The sequence below is a fragment of the Equus caballus genome, chromosome 14 (assembly GCF_041296265.1).
Source record: "Equus caballus isolate H_3958 breed thoroughbred chromosome 14, TB-T2T, whole genome shotgun sequence".
In the NCBI taxonomy this organism is placed as follows: domain Eukaryota; kingdom Metazoa; phylum Chordata; class Mammalia; order Perissodactyla; family Equidae; genus Equus; species Equus caballus.
The window spans coordinates 20,951,062-20,969,510 of NC_091697.1; the positions used below are offsets into that span (position 1 = coordinate 20,951,062).

At 55.7% G+C, this 18,449-nt stretch overlaps 2 protein-coding genes across 5 annotated transcripts in view; one reads left to right on the plus strand and one right to left on the minus strand.

Moving 5' to 3' along the window:
- HK3 (hexokinase 3) lies at positions 1-17,087 on the plus strand. Its single transcript, XM_001498546.6, has 19 exons — positions 1-403; positions 2,894-3,015; positions 7,163-7,325; positions 7,529-7,683; positions 7,770-7,889; positions 7,980-8,075; positions 8,923-9,022; positions 9,104-9,287; positions 9,783-9,938; positions 10,100-10,333; positions 10,696-10,991; positions 11,103-11,242; positions 11,321-11,440; positions 13,891-13,986; positions 14,157-14,256; positions 15,860-16,043; positions 16,129-16,284; positions 16,434-16,667; positions 16,755-17,087. Exons 2-19 carry the CDS (start codon positions 2,920-2,922, stop codon positions 16,897-16,899), a joined length of 2,775 nt encoding a protein of 924 aa, XP_001498596.3. The 5' UTR covers positions 1-403; positions 2,894-2,919; the 3' UTR covers positions 16,900-17,087.
- Positions 17,058-18,449, minus strand: part of UNC5A (unc-5 netrin receptor A) — a 61,250-nt gene continuing 59,858 nt past the window's right edge. For all 4 annotated transcript variants that reach the window (XM_023617164.2, XM_023617165.2, XM_070233839.1 and 1 more), the window contains one exon: positions 17,058-18,228. In XM_023617164.2, coding sequence (XP_023472932.1) covers positions 18,063-18,228 — 166 coding nt within the window. In that variant the 3' untranslated portion in view covers positions 17,058-18,062. The remainder of the gene's footprint in view (positions 18,229-18,449) is intronic.

Sequence of the window (18,449 nt, forward strand, 5' to 3'; positions counted from 1 at the left end):
GGAAAATTGTCTATTCTACTGCATATTTCTCCAGCTCCTTTCCAGGGGTGAGCCACCACTTCAAAAGTCAGACTGTGAGTGTTTGTAAAATGGACAGAGCTCTGAGGGGATGTCCCAAAGTCCTTGACCCAGTTCAGGGCTTCAACTTCTTGTGGTCGTCTTGCTTAAGTTTGCACCATGGCCCTACCTACCCCGGGCACCTCTTAGGGCAGACTCAGACGGAAGTGCACTTTCCTGAATTAGCTTGTTTCTAGTAAGTGGTGGCTAAGGAAGAGGGTGGGGCTTGGGGACATAAGTCACTTGTGAGTTTCATTACTGGGCGCAAACCAAGTCAGTGAGATGCCTCACATTCATTGAGAAGAGCTTGGGCCTGAGGAGAGTGACCAACTGCTGCTGCTCCCAGGTAAGAGCCTCCTCTGATTCCTGCCTGCCTCAGCTCCAGCCCCTTGCCCTCATCTCTCCTGCTTGGCCCATGCTGGAGGAGCGGAGGCTGGGAAGACTAAGCCAGCTGGTCCTCCATGGTGACTCCCATCCTCGGCAGGGCTCCTTGGGATACCTTTCAGAAGGAAGGTTCGATCCATGTAGCTAATTCAGCTGAGTTAAGCCAAGAGGCCAACAGTTATTCAAATGTGTGCAGACCCTGGGCTGGGTTCTCGGGATCTAGTGATGTGGGAGACATGCCCTTCCCCACAGGGACTCTCAGCTGGAAGAGGCAGACATGAATATGGTTCCTGAGATCTGAATACTGGGGTTTCTTGGGAGAAGCTTCACAGTCACTAGCATGTAGAAGTGCTGAATAAAGTCAAATAGAGTGAATGAATGAATGATTGAGCTAGCTGGGCTTTGAAAGGAGAGGAAAGCTCACCACATTTGTAGCCCTTGGCCCTTTCCAAAGGTAATTGCCTCAGTTACCCCATTTTATCCTTGAAACAGACCTGTAATGTATATGGAACTAACGTCCCTGTTTCACAGATTTAGAAACAGAGTGTAGGTATGTGTGACTGGGGAGATTTCTTAGAAACTGATTTCTTGGGGCCAGCCCCATGACCGAATGGTTAAGTTTGCATCCTCTGCTTCAGTGGCCCAGGGTTTCGCTGGTTCGGATCCTGGGTGTGGATATGGCACCACTTATCAGGCCACACTGAGGAGGTGTCTCACGTGCCACAACTAGAAAGACCCACAAGTAAAATATACAACTATGTACTGGGGGGAATTGGGGAGAAAAAGCAGAAAAAAAAACCCCAACTTATTTCTTGGTTCTCCAAATAAGAAATCTCCTCTCCCCCCAATTTTACAAAGCTGTATTATTACCTATCCATGCCAAGCCCTGTGCTGGGCTGAAGATGCAGAGATGTCTCAGACACTGGTTCCGGACTCAGGGAACACTGAATGAAGCTGGACAGTGGGAGAGGGGGCGAAGCTTGTAGTCAATGTGGCCGGAGTGTGAAGGGGAACAGCAGGAGAGGAAGCCTGGGTTGAGGACAGTGCGAGGGGCCTGCAATGCCTCCATAAAGAGTTTTAGACTTTTTTTTTCTGGAGTGAGCGACATTCCAATGTGACGGTTTACGTCCTTTCTTAGGGGAGATAGAGCTTGGAAACGACATGGTAAAATCTGGTTTTGCACGGTCACTCTGGTGATGTGTTGGGAGCTAGTGGGGCAGGGAGGTGGACAGATTGGAGCAGAAGTATCAGGAAGCTGTTAGAACAATCGGATGGAGGAAGGTCTAGGGCAGTGGCAGTGGGAACTAGGAGGAGGGGACACACTCGGGAGCTCTTTCTGTTCCAGCTCCTTCAGCCTGAGAACTGACTGCACAGAGCAGGAGCGTGTCAGGGATGCATGCAGGCAAACTGGACTACCAGAGTGAGCAACTAAGCTGGAAGACAGGAAAAGAGTTTCTTGGGGAAAAGTGAAGGAGAAAATGAATGTGGCTTAGACTTTTGAGTTTGAGGGCCCTTCCAGCATCCAGAGAGAGATGTCTAACAGACCATTAGAATTTGGGATTTGGCTCAGGACAGGGGTGGATTTGGGAGCCCTCATATGGAGGTTTTAATCAAACCTTGGGGGTGAGTGAGATAAGGAGGGAGTGTGGAGGAGAGAGATATGGCCAGAAACCTGGGAGTCCCATTAAGGTGAGAGGAGAGAAGGAGTTATGAAGACTGAGGGACTCAGGAAGGAGGCCCAGCAGAGATGGGCTGTTGAAGACAAGGGACAAGAGAATGGCTCATATTTCTACCTCTTTTACAGTAAGAGAAGAAATTGAAATTCAAAGAAGTTATAAATGACTTGCCCAAAGTCATGCCATTAGTGGAAGCCCTTTCTGAAGCACAGATCCAGCCCTGTCCACATCTCCCTTCAGGAAGAAATGCGTGCACCTTAGCTTGTCATAAAGGCTATCTGTAGTGCAGCCTGCCTGCTTCTCCAGCAGGTCTTTGGCACCTTCTTACCTTATACCCTTTATTCCAAACCTCTAGAATGTCCCTGAACTTGCAAACACAGCAGCATGTCTGTCTCTCACTGCCTGTGTCAACGTACTATGATTGTTGATGAGGCTGTCAGGTCCCTGAGGGCGAGGCCTAGGTCTGCTTCATCTGTACCCCAGCATCCAGCACAGTAGGCATCAAGAACTCATAAATGTGAATGAATGACAGAATGAATGAATGGCCTTGGGATTAGAAACCAGCTTTCCCAGTGCTCTCTCCCTACACATGCTTCTGGAAGATGAAGGCCTTCTGGTTGATTACTGAAGGATCTATAATCGTCAGAGGTTCTGAGCTCTGCCCACAGCTTCCTTCCTGGTCCTCTTCAGAAGAAAGTTAGTTAAGTGTCTGGGTCACAGTCTCTGAGAGCCTGCAGAATACATGGTTCACCCGGGATGTTCCTTTCTTCCCATAGGTGGCCACCCTCCACTGTGGAACCACATGGACACCATTGGGCCTGTAGGGTTGCGGCAAGGGGAAGGATCCCCCTGCAACCCCCAGGAGGGCTTGCCCTGCCCCTCAGACAGCTCTGAGCTGGTAAGTTCAGCACTGGGTTCCCATCGCATGCCTATTCAAGGCTGTCAAGAGCAGGATCAGCTGAAGATGCCATGGGGCATGGCTCACAGCCGTGCAACGCATTCTAGTTAACCAAGCCTTTCATATCTGATCTGGTAAATTCTCTTTCAAAGCTCAACACAATGGCAAGGCGGTGATTACTTCCTCATTTTACAGCTAAGGAAGAGGGGATTTAGAGAAGTGAAACGACTTGAGTTTAAGGTGTGACAGGAGCTTGAGCTGAGATGTTTCAGCTCCAAACATATTGCTTTTGCCACCTTGCCACTCAAGCAACGCCCCTGCCCCAAATGGGTGGACACAGTCTAGAAAGGACTGTCTCGGGGATTTCTGGTAGAAAGCTGTGTTCTTGAGGCCCTTCTTTCCCCAATTCTCTTGTCTCTCCTGCCTGTCTCCCTCCGCTCAACATAGCCACTGCAGTCAGGCACACCGAGGTGATTCCAGTGGCCCCCTCAACTTGGAGGTTACTATGCAGCATAGTGCGCATGCCTCAGGTTAGCTCAGAGTGAGTTTTCTTTGTCCTGTCGTCTTGACCAAGATTTAGAAGCCCTTTGTCTACCACACCCTTGAACAGGAAACACTTGTGTAAGTCATTTCATATCTCTTAGTCTTTGTTTCCTCATCAGGAAAATGGAGGAAAATAAAGTCTAATCTTCCCGCCCCCTGGAGGTTTAAGAGAGCTAATGGAGATCAAGGACCCGCTCAGAGGAGGCATCTGTGAAAGGCTTCTCGAATTGTTCCCTGCAATTTCTTGAGTTTCCCTGCTTGTTCTGATATCTCCTGGGCTTGGCTTGTTGCCCAAACTGTGGGGGCATCACCCCTCACTGTGTTTCATGCTCCTACTCCACCCTTGTCCAACCTCCACCCCAAACCCGGCTGTGAACATTTCCTCTGTGCGTGACTCATAGCTGGGCCACAGAAGTGAGCAATGACTGGGCCGCAGGGCCTGCCTGACTGGGGCTGGCTCTAGGGCCTGCCCCCATCTCCTCTCTCGCTTTGTGCCCCTGCCTCCTGAGACTCCTGCACTGGTCCTACATCTACCCTGCTGGCTCCATTGCACACACCTGCAGTTTAAAGACAATTCCCTTTGGCTTTGGGGGAACTTCACAGGAATTTCCTGTGGCCTTGGGCCCTCTTAGTACCAGAGGCCTCACGCTTGGCTCCCCTTCCCACAGTGATCTGAGGAGAAGGTTATTTAACTACAGAGTCCCTTCCTGACCCCTTCCCCCAGGTCTCTTTTTGTCACCAGAGAGGGCATGGAATCAGGCTCTCCAGGCCAGTTGTACCTTGTGCTCTGAGGATAAGGGAACCTACGTTTCACTGAGCGTGCCCTATGGGCCACTCGCTGTTCCACCCTTCATGTCTGCTGTCTCCTCAGTCATCACAGCGTCTCTGAGAAGTAGGTGCTATTTTTGTTCCTGCTTGATAGAGGAGAAAACCTGCTCAGAGAGGTGAGGCGATGGGCCCAGACCAACCAACACAGCAAGTTGGTCAATGGAGCCAGCGTTGATGCTATATTGGATTCCCCCCTCTCTAGTGCTTTGCTCCTTGCCCTCCTGGCTGAGGTCTCTCCACATTCTTCCTTGGGAAGGTTGGAGGGGAGACTTCAGTTTCTTCTCCTGGCTGCTGCTTGCCCACTGGAGTCAACCAGGGAAGTCCTCCTGTCTTTCTTGCAGCTTCTGCCATCTCCTAGTCACTCCTCTTGCACCTCTCACTGCACTTGGGAGGAGAAGGAAGAAAAATATCAATCTGCCCAAGCCATCAACTTCTCTACAACTCTGCTGTTATCATTAAGCAATAATAACACAGCCCTCACATCTGAACAGCACTTTACATTTCATGTACATTATCTCCTTTAATCCTCATGGCCCCACGACCACTCAATCAACAAATCCTTCCTGAGTGCCTGCCTAGAGCCTGCCACTCTGCGTGGCTCTGAGAGACAGCCATGAACAAGGCACACCCCATGGCACTGGGGGCTTGGGGGGCCTTTTGAGTATTGTTTTTCTTTTGGTTTTCCACAAGAGGTGGCTCTTGTCGCCACAGAGAGAGGTTTGATTTGCCCAGGGCCACATAGCCAGGAAGTGGCAGGGCGAGGACTCGGATGTAAGTTTTCTCATCCTAGATCCTATGGGGTTTCTTTGCTGCAAACTTCATCAGCTTTGGATTGTTTTCAGGTGAAGATGTTAGTTTTTATAAGGCTCCCCATTTATGTGGAAACATCTCCACAGTCAGATCTGGGTTCAATTCCCGCCCTGCCCCTTAATAGCTGCTTGGGTTAGGCAAATGACTCTCCCTCTCTGAGCCTCAGTTCTTCATTTGTAACACAGGAATAGCCTCTCCTAGCGTGCATGGCTGCAGGACGCATCTGCTGTAACGTACACATGGAACTGCACATCCAGCCCTCCAGTTAGGATCGTTTACCTCCTTAGGGATCTGTTTCCCATTCTCATACTAAAGTTGGGGCACTGGGTCACTCCTGTCTCCCTCAGTGGGCAGCCTCTCCTCCTTGGCTCTCCCTGCCTCCTCAACCAGGTGCCTGAGTGGTTACTTCACAGATCTGGGTCCAGTTGGGGGCAGCAGGTCATAGGAATGGAATTCCTGTATGACAGGCAGTGGGGCCTGGGAGAGGCTAAGCCTGGCAAGATGGAGTCACGGGACCCTCCAACCAACCCGGGAAGGCTGCTGGAACCTCTCTGAAGGACAGGCCAGAGGGTCATCTGGGGGCAGCGTCCACACAGATGTGAGGCACGGGGGTGCTTCTTTTTTTTTTTCTTATTATTTTTTGTGTATGTGAGGAAGATTCACCCTGAGCTAACCTCCATTGCCAATCTTCCTCTTCTTTTTGCTTGAGGAAGATTAGCCCTAAGCTAATATCTGTGCCAGTCCACCTCTACTTTATATATGGGATGCCTCCACAGCATGGCTGATGAGTGGAGTAGGTCTGCACCCAGGATCCGAACCTGCAAACCCGGGCTGCTGAAGTGGAGCATGTGGGACTTAAACCACTCTGCAGTGGGGCTGGGCCCAGGGGTGCTCGTCTTAAACTCCCCCACCTCAGGCTGCTGGTGGAGAAGAACCTGGGGTGTCCGCTTTCCCCGCCTGCTCACTCCTCCCTTCTCTCTGATCGACACAGGCCCCGCCTTTCCCCAAATCCATCCCCTGGCTCCGAAGGAAATCCCTTTGTGCTCTTCTGCTAGATTTTCAAATGACTCCTTCATTTCCTTCATTTGGGTTGCCTCTGCAGGGAGACCTTCCCTGACCAATATGCAAAAATACCTCTTCCTCCCTGGTCACTCTCAGACTTCTATTCCTGTGGGTTTTTTTTGTTGTTTAATAGCTACCATTACTACCAGAACCATATTATACATTTATTTGCTGATTTTCTGGCTCCTACACTGGGATCTGACCTCCACAAGAGCAGGCCTCAGCTGGTGGCGCAGCACGTGGTGCTGAGGATGGTGCTGGGCACGTAGGCGGGCCTCAACCGACGCCGGTGGGAAGGACGGCCGCCCGGCAGGAGGACTGTCCTCCAGGGGGTGGTCTCCAGATTCTCCTGGGCTGGGCTTGCTCAGGCTCTAGATCGAGTGGGTCAGGAGAGGGAAGCACCTGAACTTGAAGTGTGTTCACGCATTTGTTTGAGGACAACTCACCCAGCAGTTCGGCTCTCGGTACTGGGGAGCCAGAGAGACATTAATTAAGGTGTGACAGGAGAGAGGACTCACTACACCCCGAATTCAAAGAAATGGAGGGGGTGGGAAGGTATAGGGAGCTGAGAAGGAGCCACAAAGGAATGGAGCAGGAGGAGGAATTGAGTGGGTCTTCCCTCCAGAAAGAAGCCTTCTGAGGATGCAGGAGCTGGGTGCAGGCGGTGAGGGGCAGGAGAGTTAGGTGTGTGAGGAGGCCAGGAGTGGGACTGGGCAAGCTCTGTGGAGGCCAGCAAGGCTAGAGAGGGCTCAGGCCAGCCTCTGGGGAAGCCGAGAGTGGCTTGCTGGTCTGGACTGATGAGGGGAGATGTGAGCCTGCCAGGGCTGGCCTGTCCTGGTTGGAGTCAGGGAACTTGGCTAGGTCAACAGGGCTCCCAGCCAGATGTTGGCCTGTTTCTCCCCAGGTACAGGAGTGCCTGCGGCAGTTCAAGGTGACAGGTGCACAGCTACAGCAGATCCAGGCCAGCCTCCTGGGCTCCATGGAGCAGGCGCTGGGCGGGCAGACAAGCCCTGCCCCTGCTGTCCGGATGCTGCCCACATATGTGGGGTCCACCCCACATGGCACTGGTAGGTGACCAAAATGTGTGGCCAGGACTGGGGAGAGGGCTCTCATCTAAGGGAGTGCGCCGTTCCTTATCCCTGACTCTATCTGTAATGCCCCCATCTCTAAGCTCCCTTGACGAGACTTTGCAGGCCTTGGGGATGTTTCTGGGAGGCAGAGGGCTTGGTCTTGCCAGCTGCATGCCTCTCTGTGACTTGCTTTCTCCCAGAGCAAGGAGACTTCATGGTGCTGGAGCTGGGGGCCACGGGGGCCTCGCTGCGCATTCTGTGGGTGACCCTGACGGGCATTGAGGGGCACAGGATAGAGCCCCGGAGCCAGGAGTTTGTGATCCCCCAAGAGGTGATGCTGGGTCCTGGTCAGCAGGTGAGCGCTCACTGCCCAGTCTCTGGGGCCCAGCTGGGCAGCTAGGGCTTTGGTGGGCCGAGCTGAGCCCCTTATCTGTCCCACAGCTCTTTGACTTTGCTGCCCGCTGCCTGTCTGAGTTCCTGGATACTCTCCCTGTGGGAAATCAGGGTCTGAAACTTGGGTTCAACTTCTCCTTCCCTTGTCACCAGACAGGCCTGGACAGGGTGAGGCAGAGTGGGCTCATGGACTGTGGGTAGAGGGGCTGCAATTCCACGAACGCCGTTGGAGGAGTGACTCGGTTTTCTTCCTCCCAGAGCACCCTAATATCCTGGACCAAAGGTTTTAGGTGCAGTGGTGTGGAAGGCCAGGATGTGGTCCAGCTGCTGCGAGAGGCCATCCAGAGGCAGGGGGTGAGTGGAGGCAGGGGTGATGGGCGGGCTGCCCACTTGGCTTCTGCAGGGCCCGCTTTCCTTTCCTGTTTATATCCTTTATCCAGTTTAGCCCTGGGGTAAATGCTGCTACCATTCCCATTTTGTAGGTAGGGAGGCTGAGGCTAAGAAAGATCAAATAAATGTTCAGGACTGTTGGGGGAAGCAAAGAAGAGAGGCCTTGACCCATCTCCCAGTCTAGTGGGGAAAGCATTCCAATGTGACAGTCCCAGTTGAGGAGGTGGTTCCGATGACTCGTGGAGCACTGGGGCCAGCACACCAAGACTTGAGCAGGGACTTGAAGGAGGAGTTTTCCAGGTGCAGAAGCTGGGGCTGGGGAGGAAGATCCAGTTTCAGAGGGACGTATGCAAAAGTCTGGAGGCCTGAGAGAGGCGGATCCATCTGGACTAACTGTGCGGGCTGTGTGAGTGGCAGAAGTCAGAGCTGGGAGGAGCAGGCTCAGGGAGCCAGGCCAGGACGAGGGTGAGCAAGTGAGGTGCCTACAGCACAGTCTCAAGGTGCAGCATCTGCCACCCTCATCCTGGTCCTGTGGGGGGCCAGTGTTCTGGAGGTGATGGCTGAGGTTGGGAGCCCCTGAGACTCCCAGGGCCTGAGCTGAGGGCAGAGGAGCCAAGGGGAGGATGGGATGGGAGGAAAATCCTCCGTAGGGTGGGGGTGCCTAGAATGTATGTGACACAAATGTGTAGGTCATTGTTTCATGGACTCTGGGCATCTCCATCTAAGCTGGGGCCCCAGCCCTGCCCATCCCCCAGGTTCCCAGGTCTGCCCCTTCAGGCCAGGCCCAACCTCTGCGCTCTCCATTGTCTAGGCCTACAGCATCGATGTGGTTGCCGTGGTGAATGACACAGTGGGCACTATGATGGGCTGCGAGCCAGGGGTTGGGCCGTGTGAGGTCGGGCTCATTGTAGGTGAGCTGTGGACCATTTGTGATGGTGGGTGGGGTGCATGGCTGCCTGGAGGGCAGGCCCTGATGGGGTCATCCCTGTCAGACACCGGCACCAATGCGTGTTACATGGAGGAGGCGCGGCATGTGGCAGTGCTGGACGAGGACCGGGGCCGAGTCTGCATCAGTGTCGAATGGGGCTCCTTCAGTGATGATGGGGCCCTGGGACCAGTGTTGACCATCTTCGACTGTGCCCTGGACCAGGAGTCCCTGAATCCTGGTGCCCAGAGGTGGCCCCAGCTTCTGCTCTAGGCCCTATCACTGCTCTGCTCCCCTCCCCCTCTGCTGTCTCTGTACTCCAGCCCTCAGGCCCTTCCCTTTCACTTGGAGGGTCTCCGGGTTGCTCTCTGGGGGGACCCTGGCCAGGCTCAAAGAAAGAAGGGCACAAGGTTCTAGAGCCTAGAGTTTTTAACCCTTGGCCCTCCCTTATTCCTGACTCTGACCGGTCCTTACAGGAGTTGGGGGTTTGGGAGTAGCTGAGCAAAGTGTCCCCTGCCCTCCTTTGGGTTCCACCACCTTCCAGGAGCCCCCTGAACCTAACCTAAGCTGGAGGGGCAGCAGGGTCTGGGTAAACTCCAACCTGTCTCCGGGGGGGCCATTTCCTTCTGGAATATTTAGTCTGGGGACCCCCAAAAAATGACCTCTCTTTGGGGACTCTTGGAGGTGGGGCCAGGTGGGCTGAGGGCTTAGGAAAGGCTCTGTCCAGCCACTTTTCACACCCGCAGGTTTGAGAAGATGATTGGGGGCCTATACCTGGGTGAGCTGGTGCGGCTGGTGCTGGCTCACCTGGCCCAGTGTGGGGTCCTCTTTGGTGGCTGTGCTTCCCCTGCCCTGCTGAGCCGAGGCAGCATCCTCCTGGAGCACGTGGCTGAGATGGAGGAGTGAGTGGGAAAAGCCAGTGGGCTTACACAAGGGGCTTCTTGGCTTGGGAGAGGGGAGGATGCTGTAGTCCCCTAGATAGCCAGGGGACTTTGGGGAGGCAGGGAACTTCTGGGATACCTGAGCCCCAAAGAATCACCCTGTCCTACCCCCCTACCCCCAGCCCCTCGGTCGGGGCAGCCCGTGTGCACACTATCCTGCAGGACTTGGGCCTGAGCCCCGGGGCCTCAGATGCCAAGCTCGTGCAGGACGTGTGTGCGGCAGTGTGCACACGGGCTGCCCAGCTCTGTGCAGCTGCCCTGGCCGCCGTCCTCTCTCGCCTTCAGCACAGCCGGGAGCAGCAGACGCTTCAGATCGCTGTGGCCACCGGAGGCCGAGTGTTTGAGCGACACCCCAGGTATTGGGAATACACAGGATCTTGTGTGAGCAGGTAGCAGGAACATGTGTGTGTTTGTGGTTCACACCCAGAGAGCACTCTGGTACCACAGGTGCAAGGCAGTGGGTTTTAAATGGCACCCAAGCAGAATGAGGCCAGATAGGGGCTGGGGAGTGGGCAAAAGAGGTCAGAGGAGAGAGAGAGAAGATGTTTCTCCTTGAGTGTGCAAGGGAGGGGGTTGCTGGGAGCACTGGGCATATGGTTGTTGCACAGATGAATTTAGAATTGAATTGATTTGAAGTGATGGGACCCAGGGCTTCAGCAAGCCCTAGGGGTCAGGGCCAGGTATCAAGCCAGGATGGGCCTGGTATATGTCTGTGTAGGTTCCTCAGCATTCTGCAGGAGACAGTGATGTTCCTGGCCCCCAAATGTGATGTCTCCTTCATCCCCTCTCTGGATGGGGGTGGCCGAGGTGTGGCAATGGTGACTGCCGTGGCTGCCCGCCTGGCTGCCCACCAGCGCCTACTGGAGGAGACCCTGGCACCATTCCGATTGAGCCAAGAGCAGCTGGCAGCACTGCAGGCACAGATGCGGGAGGCCATGATCAAGGGGCTCCGAGGGGAGGCCTCCTCCCTCCGCATGCTGCCCACTTACGTCCGGGCAACGCCTGATGGCAGTGGTGAGGACCTGGCCTGAGTATGGGGCTGGGACATGGGCTCCTGGGGGTCACAGTATGTGCTGGGGTGGAGCCACCTGCTCTGTCCTGACACTGAAGGTCTCTATTCCACAGAGCGTGGGGACTTCCTGGCCCTGGATCTCGGGGGCACCAACTTCCGGGTCCTCCTTGTGCGTGTGGCCACGGGAGGTGTGCAGATCACCAACCAGGTCTACTCTATCCCTGAGTGTGTGGCCCAGGGCTCTGGACAGCAGGTACCCACAGCCTGGGCCTGGGTCAGGGGTGGGGAAGGGTCAGGGGTAGCCTGTTCTCTGACTTGCCTCAACCCTCAGCTCTTTGACCACATTGTGGACTGCATCATGGACTTCCAGCAGAAGCAGGGCCTGAGTGGGCAGAGCCTCCCCCTGGGTTTCACCTTCTCCTTCCCGTGCAGGCAGCTCGGCCTGGACCAGGTGAGGGAGGGAGGGCCAGGAGAAGCCATCCCCAGGGACTCCCCCTCACCTTGAATTCCCTTCATGGAGTGGGCAGGAAGCCTGGAAGAGGCTTTGAGGGTCCTGGGCTGAGTGGAGGGGCAAGTGGAGGCATGCTAAACTTGGCCTGCACTCAGCCTCAGTTTCCCCAGACATGGTGTGCCCAGGTAGAGGGGGTGTGGTGAAGTGGCCTGGAATCTAGGGCTATGCAGAGGCCTGGGATGCAGAAGGGCATGGATACCCTTGGGATGGAGAAAGACGGATATCCCTGGGATGGAGAAGGGCATGGATACCCAGTGGGCAGGAGAGTGGAGCCAGGGTTGGGTCTGGGGCACTTGGGAGCAGTGCAGGCCCAGGTTGGGGCTGACCAGCCAACGATTGACTGTCTCACCCACACTGGCATAGGGGACCTGCGGGGAGCAGTGTTTGTTCTGGCTCTCAAAGGGGCTTGTGGTTGCACTGTTTCTTTGCCCTCTCTCCCCTTCCCGGCCTTGCTTGTGACCCTCTCAGTGCCTCGGGGTTGGGCGCCCGACTCGGGTGGCGGAGCAGCAGGTACGGGTCTAGACATGGCACCCACTCGACACACACCTCTGCGTGTCCTTTAGTGAGAATGGTAACCTCTCAGTGCCCACACCTGAGGCCTGGTGTGGAGACAGCTCTGCCCAGACCTCCAGCCCAAGCTCCCAGGAGTCTCCTCCTCGACACCCTCAACTTCTGCTGAAAAGCCTCTGGTGACGAGGAGCTCGCTGCCCCTGAAGGCACCCATGGCCGTCTTCCCCACCTGCACCCGCTGAAACCTCTGCCTTCTCTGCTCCAACTAGCCTCCGTGCAGCTTTCGCGCCCTCCTCCCGCTCCGACCTCCCTCAGACATCTGCCTCTGCACTCGGCTCTCCTCTACACCATGGGCTTTTGGATCGTGCAGTAGGTCAGCAGAGTGTCTCTGCTGGTCTGCTCTGCTCCAGGCTGAGCATCCTGGCACCTCGTGATTATTCTTTGTAAGGTCTGAGAAGCAGGCGGGACTTAGTGTGCAAGATCAGGCAGGCGTGTAAGAAACGTGGTCCTATTAATGTTCTATACCTGAACTTAATTTCTATGTTAAACCCATATTCTTCTGAGGGGTGAAAACTTAACGTTAATCAATCTGGGGACTCTCTTCCCCAGGTAGGCACTCCTCTCAGCTGCACAGTATCCTTTACTGTACAGAACGTGCAGACGCGCAAGGAGCTTGGGGAGGTGCCCAGGCCCCAGCTGTCTGGCCTCTACCACATCTGCTCTTGGGTCCTCACACCTCCCTGGGCGTTGTGTGGGGAAGGACGGCAGACGCCACCTCCGCTCTCAGATCACCCAAAGCCCTCCGTCTCCTCCCCTCCCCAACAGGGGCATGCCTAGGGTGGAGGGCAGCCTTTTCAGGAAGCCATCCAAAACCTGGCTCTGACTTCCCCGCCAGCTCCCCTTCCCCAGTAGAGGGGGTCTTTCTCTTGTCTGGGAGCAAGGAAGCTTTGCTATTTCTCATGATCCAGTCCCCCCTAAACTGGCTCTCCCTCTCATTCACTCTCTCACTCTCTCTGGTGTCTCTTTCTGAGACAGTGAGCGTAGAACACTCTAGCTGTGGTTACATGGGGAAAGGCATAAAAGGAAATATTACTGGGGGAAATGTTGGTTAATATTTCTAAAATGTCCCGCCCCAAAGATTTCCAGAGCTGCTCTCCATGCTCCTACTTTGGGCAGAGCAGGCCTTTTCTCCTAACAGCAGTGGAGTAATTCCTATCCCCCCTCGCACCCCCCGGAGGAGGCACACAAGAAAAGAACAGTCCTAAGCGCAGTCAAGCCCCGGTCAATAAGTTCACAGACTAAGGCCAATTTCCCACGGTAAAGGCCCCACCCATCCTGCCTGGGTGTCTGGGTTCTGGCTTTTCCATTTGTCCTTCACTCATATCTGGAACACAAGTGAATCTCCCATCGACGTGGCTCTGTCCCAACCCTGAAAATTCCTTCCTCTCAAGCGACTCTTGCTAGTTCTTTCTGGAAGAGCGGACTCTGCTGTCATTTGGACCTCAGAGCCTTCTCCATCCTCCCCTTTCTCACACACGGCACTTATTTTACCGGCTCTGTTCATTCCTAACCCAATTACAAAGGGCTATTCCTTCTGGGCAAACATCTTAAAATGGCCAGACCCTCAGACCATCTGAGCATTCTGGTACTAATAATAGAAAGGCGTAGGTCGGATGGTTATTAATAGGTTTCTTCACACTGGAAGGCTCCTGGGGAGTTGGGAGGGGGCAGAAGGCAAGGCCCTCTGTCATCTGCTGGAGTGGGCATGGAATCCTGCTTGGGGAGGGGGAAATCATATGCTCCTTATGGGGTGCAGGCTTTGGGAGGGCTGAGATTCCAAGGGGCCTCCAGCTTCCTGCCCCTCCTTGGTCCCACCCCAGGGCATTCTCCTGAACTGGACGAAGGGTTTCAATGCGTCAGACTGTGAGGGCCAAGATGTTGTGTGTCTGCTACGGGAAGCCATTGGGCGCAGGAAGGTAAGGGGTCTGCCTCCAGGGCTGCTTTGGGGCTGCAGTAGGCCTCGAGGGGAATGAAGGATCTCCTGCTTCCTGAGAAGGGGCCTTCTGCATGAGAGACCTCTGGGTCCAGTGCTGGTTACTGTGACGACCATGTTGCCCAGCAACTAGCAGCATCCTTTTGTGTGCAGGGAGTGGAGCTGAATGTGGTTGCCATTGTCAATGACACAGTGGGGACCATGATGTCCTGTGGCTATGAGGATCCCCATTGTGAAGTCGGCCTCATTGTCGGTGAGGAGGGCTCTGCTCTTTTGTGCCTTTACTGTCTGATGATAATTCACTGCCTCCTGTTGATTCCTCAGGTCGGATGTTCCCCTGGCCTTGGGGATCATTCTCTTCTGACCCAATGGGGCCCTGGAACACTCTGTCGGACTGGGAATCCAGAGTTTGGGTGTCTAGCCCAAACTCAGCTACTGACTCACAATCATTTCAGCTCTCTGAGCCTCAATTTGCCCATCTATTAAATGGATCGAAGCTCTGGAGTCACACAGATTTGGGTAGAAATACTAACTCTGCCACTTCCTCCTGCAGGCTCTTGGGCAAGTCACCAGAGCCTCAGTTCCCTCATCTCTAAGATGGAGATAATAGTGATGCCTGTCTCAAGGAGTCATGAGGTGGGGGTGGGGGTGGGAGGGGAGAATGAGCTGTGAGGGTCCTTCAGGTAGTCCAAGGTTCTAAGTCTTTATTAAGCACCTATCCTGTGGCCAGCTAGGGGCTGGATGAAGGGACTGGAAGACACATAAAGAAGGGGAAAATACCCGCCTTCTTGGAACTGACTGTTTAGTGGGGGTCGAGCCCAGAACAGCACATGGCAATCAGAGAGAGCAGAATCTGACTCTACGTGCCAGGGTAACAAGGCCAAGTTTGGAAAGGAAGTGGTCCCAACATGTACGGGGCTTGAAAAGAAAGCCTTGGAAGAAGGGATTTGGCTAGGCAGGGGAGGAGGGTTCCCGCAGCTCACTGGGCATCAGTCTCTTGGAGCAGGAGGTACAGGGTAGCCTCCCAAGAGACTGGGAGCTTCTGGGACATAGATCCTGGCACGGGGAGGAGCTCAAGAGAGGCACGCCCGGACTGCTGTGTGAATAAACAACCGGACAGAGGAATTCCAGGGGGGGCCAACAAGGAGACCACCTGCCTAGAGCTGCCCGTGTGTTGGGGAGCGGAATGGGCTGCCTTACCCAGGGTATGCCGTCTGCCTGCAACACCTTTCCTCTCTGTGCTTCTTGGCTTCAAGGTCAAATCCAAACATCACTGTCTCTCTGTAGCTTTTCCTGACCCTCTAGGCAGGAAGACTTACCCGTGTTCAGGGCTCCCAGATGTTCTTCTTTGCACTTCTATTTGGGCACATACAGGCAGTATCTGGGTTGGCTGCTCATTGTCCAATCTCTGGCCACTGTGGAGCTCCGTGATTCTCATGTCTGATTCCTGTCTATGACCCCAGCTCCTGGCCCAGCACCGGCTAGTTTGACTAGAGATCTGGAAGGCCAGTCCAGAGAGCTTGGGCCTCTCACTTGCACACAGTTGGGGATTCACACATTTCCCAAGGGAATGACATAACTAATGGACATTTTAGGAGCGCCCTGAGGTAGCATGCGAGACACACTGATGGTGGTGCTGGTAGGGGAAATGGTGGAGGCCCGGTGGGCTTGGTGTTGGCAGGGTCCATAGAAGGAATGTCAGGAAGGAGGGAAGACCAGGACCCGGGACAAGTCATGAGCATGGGGAGATGGAGAGGTATGGAATGAGCTCAAATTTTGCCATTTTAGTGTGGGAGGGCTCAGAGGGATCTTGTCTGTGTCAGTAAATGGCTCCCACCCGTCGGGCCTCTCTGCAGGAACTGGCACCAATGCCTGCTACATGGAAGAGCTCGAGAATGTGGCGGGCGTGGCTGGGGACTCAGGCCACATGTGCATCAACATGGAGTGGGGTGCCTTTGGGGACGATGGCTCTCTGGACGTGCTCAGCACCTGCTTCGATGCAAGTGTGGACCAGGCATCCATCAACCCTGGCAAGCAGAGGTGGGGCTAGGCCAGGCAAGGGTGGCTGGTGGTGGCTGGTGCTGGTGAGGTCTCCTGCCCTGTGCAGACACACGCTTTCACGCAGGTTTGAGAAGATGATCAGTGGCATGTACCTGGGAGAGATCGTCCGCCACATCCTCCTGCATTTGACCAGCCTTGGAGTTCTCTTCCGGGGCCAGCAGACTCAGTGCCTTCAGACCAGGGACATCTTCAAGACCAAGTTTCTCTCTGAGATTGAAAGGTGCTGGGGCCTGCATTACCTCCCTCCACCTCCCAAAGGAGCCTATCCTTCTACTTTGGGTGGAATGCTGGTTGGTGGGAGGAATCATGAGGGAGGAGGAGCTAATGCAGGACCCTCCCTCTCTGTGCTCTATTCCTTCCTGTCCCCAGTGACAGCCTGGCCCTGAGGCAGGTCCGAGCCATCCTGGAGGATCTGGGGCTGCCTTTGACCTCAGATGACGCCCTGATGGTCCTGGAGGTGTGCCAGGCTGTGTCCCAACGGGCTGCCCAGCTCTGTGGGGCGGGTGTGGCTGCTGTGGTGGAGAAGATCCGTGAGAACCGGGGTCTGGAAGAGCTGACCGTGTCTGTAGGGGTGGATGGGACCCTCTACAAATTGCACCCCCAGTGAGTCTGGGTGCCGGCCTGGGCAGGGAGGCATGGCCAGGTGGGGCCTGACTGGCCTGGGCTTATCTCAGGCCCTCCCCCTCACAGCTTCTCCAGCATGGTGGCAGCCACAGTGCGGAAGCTGGCCCCTCGCTGTGTGGTCACCTTTCTTCAGTCAGAGGATGGGTCCGGCAAAGGTGCAGCCCTGGTCACTGCCGTTGCCTGTCGCCTTGCCCAGATGGCCCGTGTCTGAAGAAGTCTCTAGGAAGCAGCTTTGTTGGACCGGAGCCCGGGCCCTGTCTGTTTCCCAGCCAGGCCCGGCCACCCAAGACTCCTAGAAGAGCCATGGGTGACCCCTCTGTGGCCACTGGCCTCGACCCCTGGCTTTCCCGGAGAGAAGTAGCACTTGGGTTAGCAATATATATATATAATTTATTTACATTCACGTCCGCTAAAATCCCTATGCGCCCCGGCGGCCGGGCAAGGCTGTGTACATAAGGCCAAGTGTAAGTGCGTGAATGCACTTAAGACAGAGTCAGGGCACGAGCTTCACACAACAGGCCCCGGACAGGGGCACGGCCGGCCCCAGGAACGGGCACGCCACGGCACGCACACTCGCCATAGTCCAGCCCGGGACTCCCTTTGCATATTCACACGCCCCGTTGGGCAGGGCTCCTCGTGGCTGGGGGCAGGGGTAGGATTGAGGAGGAGCTGTTGGGTGTCCCTGGGTGGGGGGGTGGGAGAAGGGCAGCATGTGAGAGGCAGATGTGGACTGGCACCAGGCGTGAGAGACATGAGTGGCCTCCGGGTGTGCAGCGTGAGATGTGTGTGTGTGTGGAGATGAATGTGAGATGAGCACACAAGACATGTGTGGGCACATGCCTGTGTGGGGGTCGTGTGCCTGAATCCAGGGGCCGCCCCCTGTCTGGCTGTGGCCCTCGGTCCCGCAGGCTTGGAGCTGGGCCCCTCAGATGTGCCCTTACCCAGCAGGCACAGAAATGTTTGCATAAGGTCCAGCTCAGGCAGGAGCTCTGGGGCCATGTCCCGAGCCCAGTGTGTGCGTGCATGCTCGTGTGCATGCGGCCCCCAGCCAGGGGCAGGAGGAGAGGTAGCATCACACGCACATACACACACATACAGGGGACTGCGCCTGGCCTGGCCTCCAGGCACTGTCCACCCTGGACCCTGGCAGAGTCACAGCAGGTGGCAGTGCCAGCCTGGCCAGACAGGCCGTGGAGGGGCGGGAGTGTGGGCAGGGCACTACACAAGGGCCAGTGTTAGGAGACAGCGTCCACCAGGAGGGGGCCTGTCCACGCAGCTCTCCCCAGGGTTGGGGAAGGGCCCTGTCCGGCTTCTGCCTGTCCCTGGCGGGTGCCAAAGCTGGTGAGAGTGTAGGCATTGTGGGCCTGGCTGGCCTCAGCACTCGGCCTCCGACACTGTGAAGAGGCCAGCATCTGGCTGGCCCAGTCCGGCCACTGCTGCAGCCAGCTGGCTGAGGTTGCCGTTGGGGAAGTGCCGGGCCTCCCACAGGTTGAGGATCATGGCTGTGGGGCTGGGCTTGGAGGCAAAGAAGCTGAGATGGCTGTGGAGGAGAGTGGAGGAGAGCCTGTCAGCAGGCTGCTGGTTCCTGCCCCCAAGCCTGCCTGCCCAAGGTCAGGGCTTCCCCTCAGCCAAGTGCACTGGACACCCCAGCTGCTGGTGGCTGGGCCACAGCCTCATAGGGTGTCCCGTCCACCCCACCTATCCTACCCACACAGGCTGGACTGCAGATGGCCTTCACAGTCCCTCCCTGCCCATCTCTCA

Coding starts and splice junctions, on each gene's coding strand:
- HK3 (XM_001498546.6), top strand. CDS start 2,920: ATGGACACCATTGGGCCTGTAGGGTTGCGGCAAGGGGAAGGATCCCCC. Junction 7,890..7,979: donor ACCAGACAGGCCTGGACAGG/GTGAGGCAGAGT, acceptor TCTTCCTCCCAG/AGCACCCTAATATCCTGGAC. Junction 9,288..9,782: donor CTGAATCCTGGTGCCCAGAG/GTGGCCCCAGCT, acceptor TCACACCCGCAG/GTTTGAGAAGATGATTGGGG.